Source organism: Aedes albopictus, chromosome 1 (genome assembly GCF_035046485.1).
Source record: "Aedes albopictus strain Foshan chromosome 1, AalbF5, whole genome shotgun sequence".
NCBI lineage: Eukaryota > Metazoa > Arthropoda > Insecta > Diptera > Culicidae > Aedes > Aedes albopictus.
The window spans coordinates 23,411,870-23,421,222 of NC_085136.1; the positions used below are offsets into that span (position 1 = coordinate 23,411,870).

The following is a 9,353-nucleotide window of genomic DNA, read 5'->3' on the forward strand; positions in this document are numbered from 1 at the left end:
CGTCTGGTGATTTTTTTAATCACTCCTGAAATTTTTCTAGGTATTCATCCAGAGACTCCAGGAATTCTACTATTATTTCCAGAAATTCCACTTCAAAGGACTGCTTCTGTGCTGAGATTGAACGCTATTATAGAATTAGATTTAGAACCCCTACTCGTATCTTATAAACGATTACGTCTGAACCTTTCAACCTTGTTTCAAACTACACCAGACTTTGTTGCAGAAACCGTCTCGTTTATGAAGGTCGACCCTAGACATGCTATAACAATGCTTTCAACTAATTACTCCTTTCGACACAATTAGCCGTTCCATTTGGGTAACGCTTCCACTTCTAATTATCGGCCTCGTCGCGGTATAAAAGCATCTGCCGTGATTGATGGCCATGCTCATTTGCGTAACTATGCTTGTTAGATTGCTAATGATATGTGCGGGTCTTCGTGCGGTACAACCAGGGCACTCATCGCTAGTGGAATCTACCGTTTCCTTAATGTTACGTGACTTCCGGCATCCTTTTGCACCGTCTCTCATGCTGTTGGCGTCTACGACTACGGACGGTGGTCAGGATTTGCGAGACGTTCTGGAAGAGCTCGTTACTCGTTTGGAGGGTGCCGTTACGCTGAGACTGGATGTCCTGTCTGAGGGCCGTATTCGACGACCTTGCATCCGTACTGTTATGCTGATAGATGGATACGAGGCTTTCCGGAGGTTGTATGTGATGTTGTCGGTTGAACGGTTTGACTTCTCCGGAAGGTATTTAATAGTGTTCAGTGGAGTGGTGGACGAAGGGTTTGCTAGAAGAGTCTTCGGAGATTTGTGGGATCTACAGATTATCAACACCGTACTAATTGGATACGGGGATAACAGAACGCGCATGTGGACGTACTTCCCGTACGTTGCTGGACACTGTGCTATGGTGAACCTAGTTGAGCTGAAAACATCCGATCAGTACTTTCCGGATAAAACGTTGACTTATCATGGTTGTCCGTTCAAGGTGGGGTCATTCGAAACACGTCCCTTCACGATCATGGAACGCCCGGAGACAGGTCCGCTCAAAATGAGCGGCTTCGAGGGAGATCTGCTGGACACCTTGAAAGAGAAGCTCAACTTCACCGTCCAAATCTTCGAACCTAAGAATGGCGAACAGTGGGGCTACGCACTGCCTCGTAACAGCACCGGAATGATGCGGATGATCCAGGAAGGGGAGGTAGACTTTGGAATTTCCTGTCTAGGAATATCCGTAGCCAGAAGTGCAATACTGAAAGCTGGATTGGCACACTACACTACATCTCTGGTGCTGGCAGTTCCGAAAGGTCGTCCGTACACCGCTTTTGAGAAACTTTTTCGGCCTTTTCAAGCTAACGTATGGTGGATCATTGCCACAGTGATTTCAGGGGCGGCGTTCATCATCACCAGCGTCGAGCTCAGAAGCCTAACCGTTAGGAACTTCGTCTACGGGCAACAGACACGTACTCCGTATCTGAACCTGATTCAGGTACTCTTCGGCATTGCGATGCATCTCATGCCAACTCGAAACTTCGCCCGAACTCTTCTAATCTTTTGGATCTACTTCTGTTTCGTGATGAGATCACTCTACCAAAGTGCAATGTTCCGGTATCTTCAGCAGGAGTTGACGTTTCCTCCCTCGCGGTCCATGGCCGAAATCGATCGAACGGCCGCCCTCTACTACGTCGTTGAAAGTGGCGAACGCTACTATGAAGCGTTTCCAGATCGCCTTTTGAGGTAACTCCTCGTTGAACACCAACTTCCTCATTTCTCACTGAATTCCAAATTCCACAGAGTTCGACATCTCCCTCAGGAGAAGAACAACATCATCAACCGGCTGGAGTGGATGATCCACCACCCGGGCTCGCCGGACGTGGTTCAGGGCTGCCTGGACCACATGGCCCATCACAATTGGCTGTTTGGCCGGAAGGGTGGCCGCGTGGACATCTGTCCGGAGTTCATATCGACCTTCACGGTTACGATCTACTACCCGAAGATGTCGATGCTGACGCGACAGTTCGACCGCCAGATACAGTGGATCCAGGCCTCCGGGCTGATGAGCTACTGGATCAACCTGTACGGGGATTACGAGTTCAATAGGGTCGAGTCGAAGGGAGGCTCCGAGCCGAGACAGTTGAGCAATGGGCACCTGGCGGTGATGTACGAACTGTGCGGTGCGATGTTTGGGTTTAGCTTGGTGATCTTTGCGTTGGAGCTGGCTTCCTGGAGGGTTGGTTGGATGAGAAGTGTTCTGGAACGATTGAGCGGTATGGGGGATTACAGGGAGTGAATGCGTAGCTGATTTAGAATTGTCTGTGATTTAAATCTGTAGTATTCAAGCAAATAAAGCCTAGGTACAAGGACAAAGTTATGGCGACAGAAACACCGAAAGAGAGGTAGGTACTTGGGCTTAGCTACTCTATCCAGCGGGTTCATGTTCTCGTACTCTTTGACACTCCTTAAAGGTACAGGTTAAATGAGAGCGGTCGTTAACCATGATAACGGGACTATAACAGAATACTGGGTAAAGCAGTACCAAGACTTGGATGTTGGATCTTTAATCAATAAGGTTGAACATGTATTTAGTTTACCTTAGTTTAATAATCTAGTAGAATATAAACAGTGTCCTACCTGTAGCCTCCAAGGCGCATTCCACTATGTATAGCGTGACCTCAATAAGCGATCTACTTGTGTGCGAGAAACTCCAGAAATCTTCTAAGTCCGGATAACCAGCGGGACAACAGCTCCAGTACAAACACTGCACAGCTGACGACCCACTGGACGCAGATGCACTCGAAGCATCCCATCAGCTGGTCGACCTTGAGGGCCGTCGGTTGCGTGACTTCAACCCTTTTCGGGAAAAAGTTGTAGTTTCCGTACCGGCGGACCCAGAAGTCCATCAGCCCGGCGGTTTCGATCTGTCCGATCACTCGATCCAGGACCCGGACGAGGAACGTGCGCTTCGGGTAGTAGATGACCATCGGGTACGAGCTGAGACTGTCTCGGGAACTTCGGAGGAACCCCTGTTTCAAGCGGTGTTTGTTGTGGTACGCAATGTGCTCCAGGGTGCAGACGACCACGGCGTCCCGAACCCTTCGACTCGATACGGCGTCCAATGCCAGGCTCACACTGTCGTTTCCTGGCGGTATCAAGCGAACGCGACTCAACAGGCTCGGATTGTGGGCGAAGAAGCGTTCGGCGTTCTTGTTCATGTGGTAGTGCAGCTGCGACCGCTCGATGTCGTCTATGATGTCGATGGGCTTGTGGTTGGACTCCTCTTGGAGGTACTTGAAGAGAAGACCTTGGTAGACGGTCCGCATTACGAAGCAATGGACGATCCAGAGGATCAGCAGAGTTCGGGCAAAGTTACGTCTGGGGACGCGGTGCAGAGCTCCGGTGTAGAAGATGTTGATCGCATTCAGAAACGGCGTTGGGTTGTCTGGACCGTAGACGAAGTCCCGTGCGGCGTTGGGAGCGAACTTCAACGTAAGGACGACGGTGATGGTGATGCAGATGAGTATTCCTTCTGCAGCCCAGACGGTTCGATCGAAAGGTTGAAACAGTTTTTCGAAGGAGTTCAGCGGACGACCCTCGGGTACGGCGAACAGCACTCGGGAGTTGTAGTGGGGTCTACCGGGTTGCAGGATTTCGTTTCTTTGGGGCATGATGCCTAGGCAGCCGACGCCAAACTGCGCAGTTTCTTCCTGGAGGAGTTTCATCAATCCAGTGCTACCGTTCGGGCGAGGATCACCCCATTGGGCGTTGTCCGGAGGGGTTACTACGACCAACTGGAAGTTCAACTTCTGAGACAGCGTTGAAGCGAGATCACCTTCAAAACCATTTGTGGTGTTGCCTTGGAAATAGACAAACGGAGGGGTCTCGAAAGTTCCCAGGGTTATTGGACAACCGTAGAAATTGTTCAACTGCCGTAGGTATAACTCTGACGACTTCGGATGCTGGATATGCCGGATTGTGGGTTTACTGCAGGAGTGGCTGTTGTAAGGAAAGTAGTTGTATAGCTGTGGACGATCGTCGTTGAACACGATGATCAGGGCGCGAAGGAGTTTACTTTTCCAAATAGCGTCGAAGGCATTGCGAATCTGAACTTCGGTGACTTCGTTGAAGAAGAACGTGTAGAATCCAAAGAGATCGTATTGTTCCGAGCTCAGTAGGTTGGCATGTTCGACAAAGCTTTCGTAACTGGTGAAGAGGAACATGGAGTAGAACCACGTGCTGTATTCTGCGTTCGTTGAGCCTAGCTGGACTACCCTTGGGGTTTGTAGATTACCAAGGATCTGGTCGACTAGTTCCAAATGGATTGAATCCTTTTCGCTCACGATGGAAAGGGGAACCTGGCGAAAGACGAAGTACTGGTCGATAATTTCCGTAATTAACTTCGATGTGACATCTGTGGTTAGGCAAACTGCGACGCAGTTGAGTCCAATTATGGAAAGTGAAAGAGCCAACAGTAACATTGTGTTTTCTGTACAGAGTTGTAATTGCAATTGAGAAACGCTATAATTGACCAGTAGTTTTTGAATTCCGATATGATGAATCCGATTGCATTAAACAATAGCCATGAACATAGTCGAATCAATATCTTAACCCTTTTAGCAGTAATTGATCAGTAGACAATCGAATAATAGCTTCAAGTTTATGCCAAGGCCTTCAGATTTCGATACTTTCAGCGCCCATTCTATCTATGCACAAGAAACTCCAGACCTCTCCGCAACCTCATCATCCTTGACGACAGAAGTTCCAGGCTAAACACCACGCAACTCATGGTCCATTGCACACAGATAAACGCAAAACATCCCATAACATGCTGGACCTCCAAAGGTTTCGGCTTGGTCATGCCCAACTTCGTCGGCAGAAAATGATAGTTCCCGTATCGTCTCACCCAGTAGCTCATCAACCCTGCCGTTTCGATGTTTCCAATGACTCGATTCAACACCCGCACCAAGAACGTTCTCTTCGGGTAGTAGATGACCATGGGGTAGCCACTCAAGCTGTCCCGGGTGCTTCGGAGGAAGCCCCGATTCAACCGGTGCTTGTTATGATACGCAATGTGCTCCAGGGTGACCAGCACGACTCCATCCCGAACTCTTTGGCTTGATACGGCGTCCAGCGCCGCCCCCATGCTGTCATTTCCTGGCGGAATGTACCGAACTCGCTTCAGCAGACTCGGGTTGTGCTCGAAGAAACGATCGGAGTTCTTGTTGATGTGGTAGTGCAGGTCTGACCGCTCGATTCCATCTACCGTATCCACGGGGCTATGGTTGGACTCATCTTGCAGATATCTGAACAGCAGACCTTGGTACACTGTTCGAAGCACGAAGCAGTGCACTATCCACATCATCAGCAGAGTCCTTGCGAAGTTTCGTCTGGGGAAAACGTGTAGACCTCCGGAATAGACAACGTTGAACAAGTTCAACAGGGCCGTCTGATTCCCTTCGCCGTAGATGAAGTTCCGGACATTGTCGGATGCGAACTTCAACACCAGCACCATGAAGGCGATGCCACCCAGCATGCCCACAACCACCATCCAAACCGTTCGCTCGTAAGGCCTCAACAGTTTTTCAACGGGACCGTAGGGCTGCCCTTCCGGGATGGCGAACAGGACGCGCGAGTTGTAGTGCGCCCGGCCGGGTTGCAGGATCTCGTTACGCTGCGCCATGATTCCGAGACAGCCGATCCCGAAGTCTACGGTTTCATCCTGGAGGATCTTCATCAGACCGGTACTGCCGTTGGGTGCCGGAACGCCCCACTGTGCATTGTCCGGAGGAGTCACGATGACGAGCCGGAAGTTGAGCTTACCGGAAAGGGCTCCGACGAGGTCTCCTTCGAATCCGTTGATCTGCGGGCCTTGCGGTTGTTCCGCTGTGAGGAAATGGACGAACGGTGGGGTCACGAAGGTTCCCAGTTTGAGGGGACAGCCATAGAAATCGTTCAGGAAGTGGATGAACAGCTCCGTAGATGAATGGTTGTAGATTCGGCGAACCTTGGGTTCGCCGCAGGTGTTGTTAGAGTAGGGGGCGTAGTTGAACAGCTGCGGGTGGTTTTCGTTTAGTACGATGAGTACGGTACGAAGAAGTTTGAGTTTCCATAAGGCGTCGAATGCTGCGTTGATCTGTGACTCACTAGCCTCGATTAGCACAAAGGTGTAGTAGCCAACGATGTCGTATCTTTCCGAAGTAAAAATATTGAGGAGTTGTTGGAACCTGGACAGGTTCTGGCAGAAGAACACTCCGTAGAACCAGGCCTTGTATCCGACGAGGGTTTCGTCGAGTTGAACAACTCTCGAATGGTGAAGGCTTTGGATAACTTGGTTGGCCAGATCAGCTTGAATTTCCTCATGCTCTCTGACAACAAGCAGAGGCATTGAATGCAAGATGTAGTATTCGTCGATTATCTCCGTTATCAAGGTAGCTGCAGCATGTGTTGTTGATGATTCTCCAGTAGGTGTCGCAGTTGTTGGTAGACAAACAATCGATAATGCCACAATGAATGTCACGCAATTCATAATGCTGTTTGGCACTAACTTCTAAAGTGAACCTTGCAATACTATCTTTAGTAGTGACCTTTTTGCTAAAATTGAGTTGTGTAACTAATCGATTCTAGAAGTGATGATCAAATGCGAATTACGCGAACAATGGCTAATTTAACTCCTGGAACATCATCATCATAGCACATTTAGCTCTTGGTACGATCTAACCAATAGCAGTGAGCTATTTGATTGCTCTTCAAATATCAAATTTTACTATTGGTTAGATGGTTCAAGATCAAATTTTTGTTCTTATTTTCAGTACTTTTACCTCTTATCTCAAACAAACCAACATCACATTTTGATCGTCAGTAATTGGCCTCTGCCGGGGTCTCTACTCGGGAAACTCTTTGCACTCAAGAAGCTTACAGAGAGAGCTCGAGAAACTCTATGTACTCGAGAAACTCTCTGTACTTGAGAATCCCTCTCTACTCGAGAAACTGTCTGTACTCGGGTCTAAATTTAATGAGCGTATCTCGCGCTTGAGCTCAACAAATTGTCAGATAACGGGATTCAGGCAAAAAAATCAACAACAAGAACCTGCTGAGATTATCAGGAAGGTTCTCGCCGAATCTTTCTCTGAGACTCTGGCGGATGTTCTGAGTGAGTCTCTTCTAGAGGCGTTCTAGATATTCTCAGATAGACTCTCGCAGAGATTCCTGATTAGATTCTCGCAAAGATTCTCATTTTGATTCTCAGTCAGATTCCTTGTGCGATTCTTACAGTGATTCTCGCGGATATTCACTGTGAGATTTTCGCAGATATTTCCAGTGCATTTCTCGCAGATTCTCAGTGAAAATCTCGCAGGATTTTCCAGCTTGATTTTCTCATAATTTCTCAGTGAGATGCCAACAAAGACTCGATTCAAGATTCTCACAGAAAATTTCAGTGAGATTCTCAATGATGACCAGTAAGATTCTCACATAGGGTTACCATATTGTTCACACATGAAAAGAGTACATTCAAGAATTCTGATAAAAGAGTACAAAAGAGTACAGTAATCGAATAAATATTGTTATTTTTTTTTTCGATTAAATACTGTTTAACACTCTTGAAGTTTTTGATATTTGAATTCTGTAAACCATACTTGACACCTAAATGTAGGTACCGTCCCCGTTGATTTGAACGACACCTCATGCAAACCTATGCAAACCAACGGGGTTCATTTTTAATTTTTATTTAATTTTTAATAACTTCTGGTAACTCTGTGAGCATCAAAAAAACACAATGCTGGTTACCTTATTTGCTGTTTTGTTTTGATTATGCATTCCGTTTCACCCCGTTCCATGGGCAGAATGACGTTTGAACCATTTTTAATTTGAACGATGTGCAGATTAGCGGGGTTCAAATTAAAAAGTGTTCAGATTATCCAGCTTTTTACGCTAACTTTCCATAAATTTTGAATCACCCCTGACTCTGTAATAATAGTATCACCAGAAGCCCTCGCGGGTTCACGATGTATATTTCACATTACTTTATACCAAAGCCGAAATAGGCAACAGGAAAACTTATGTATGTTGGATGTGGACTACCTATTTTTGTATTCTGTTGATGTAGTTACAGGGTGATTTCCCACAAAATTTGAGTAATTTCATAGCTCTCGCAGAGGAATTGATTCAGAGTGAGTAGTCGATCCTTAGGTATAACTCATCCCCAAAACTTTATCATGGATGATCAAAAATTTTATTTTTCAATGTTCGTTTCCACGCTTGACTGGTCGGGAACGGGTAGAGGACCGACTGGGTCTCAGACATAGTGTTATTAAGACATTTGGAAGTGCATACGCACTAAACTCTTGTCATGGAGGAGTTCCTACTAGCTTACAAGTCTCAGATTTATTGGATGAAAATTCAAATATAGTCCATTCCTGTCCGGTTTGTAAGAGACGGCTCTGGGGTGACCCTCCATAACCCAACAAAAGGACGTACACTAGATCAACTTGACCAAGACCAGATTGTCTGTCGATTTACTGAGATCTAGGAATGTGACGGTGATATAAACTGATAGGGAATTCGGGAGTGATGTCGAAGGTGACGGAATATTCCAGCAACGAACTTTCGACACTGTCAACGTTCGACGCCGACGTGTGGGACAAGACGGAACTTCTACGCAGGAGTAGGATCGGACTTGATTTTCGTACCACTCACAGCAGCAGCAAATCAGCCTTGAATCTAATAAATTCTCCGGGTTATACATAAAGCAAGTCATAAGCATGTCTTATATGTTCAGAGATATCTCGGCTGTCAATTAAATGTTGATCCTTTCAATTTAATGCCTAAAATTATATAAACAAGAAGATTACAAATACAAAATGTGGGAGAAACACAATGCAAAATGGTCGACCGCAGAAAATGGTGAAAATATTTGACAGTTGAATCAACAAGCTATATTTTCAGCCTACTCTGATCTTGCTATAAAAATTGTCGGCAAGAAATGTCAAAATCGATTCACCCCTTGCCGTTTTATAGCCAGCGTAAAAAGCTGGATATGCGGTCAAACCAACAAGGGTAGACGATAAATTTTTTAACGAAGGGAAAAACTAAAGTTGTGCTACTTAATACATCACTGGATAGTTATTACAGCAGTTTCTAATCTCACATTTTTTCAGTATTCATGCCAACTATTGACCAACCCAAATACTTGTGTGTTAGTGATTTGTTTTCAAATTCCTTTCGTTAAAAATGGCCGAGAACTACTGTCGATTTTTTTGGTTCTCTAGTAGATGGATTTCATGCAATGGGTTCCGTAAGATCTTTTTTATTTTTTTTTGTGAAATGAACCTAGTGTGATTGTTAAAACACGTGAC

General features: G+C 46.3%; 1 protein-coding gene across 1 annotated transcript; it reads left to right on the forward strand.

Moving 5' to 3' along the window:
• The first annotated feature begins 487 nt into the window (after positions 1-487).
• LOC109417236 (uncharacterized) lies at positions 488-2,293 on the forward strand. Its single transcript, XM_019691348.3, has 2 exons — positions 488-1,740; positions 1,798-2,293. The coding sequence occupies exons 1-2, from the start codon at positions 488-490 to the stop codon at positions 2,291-2,293; spliced, it is 1,749 nt and encodes a 582-aa protein (XP_019546893.3).
• Positions 2,294-9,353: the final 7,060 nt, after the last annotated feature.

What these genes read in the sequence shown, in the direction of transcription:
- LOC109417236 (XM_019691348.3), top strand. Translation starts at nt 488, where the DNA reads ATGTTACGTGACTTCCGGCATCCTTTTGCACCGTCTCTCATGCTGTTG. An exon ending in TTTCCAGATCGCCTTTTGAG is followed by an intron (nt 1,741 to 1,797) that starts GTAACTCCTCGT and finishes CAAATTCCACAG; the next exon opens with AGTTCGACATCTCCCTCAGG.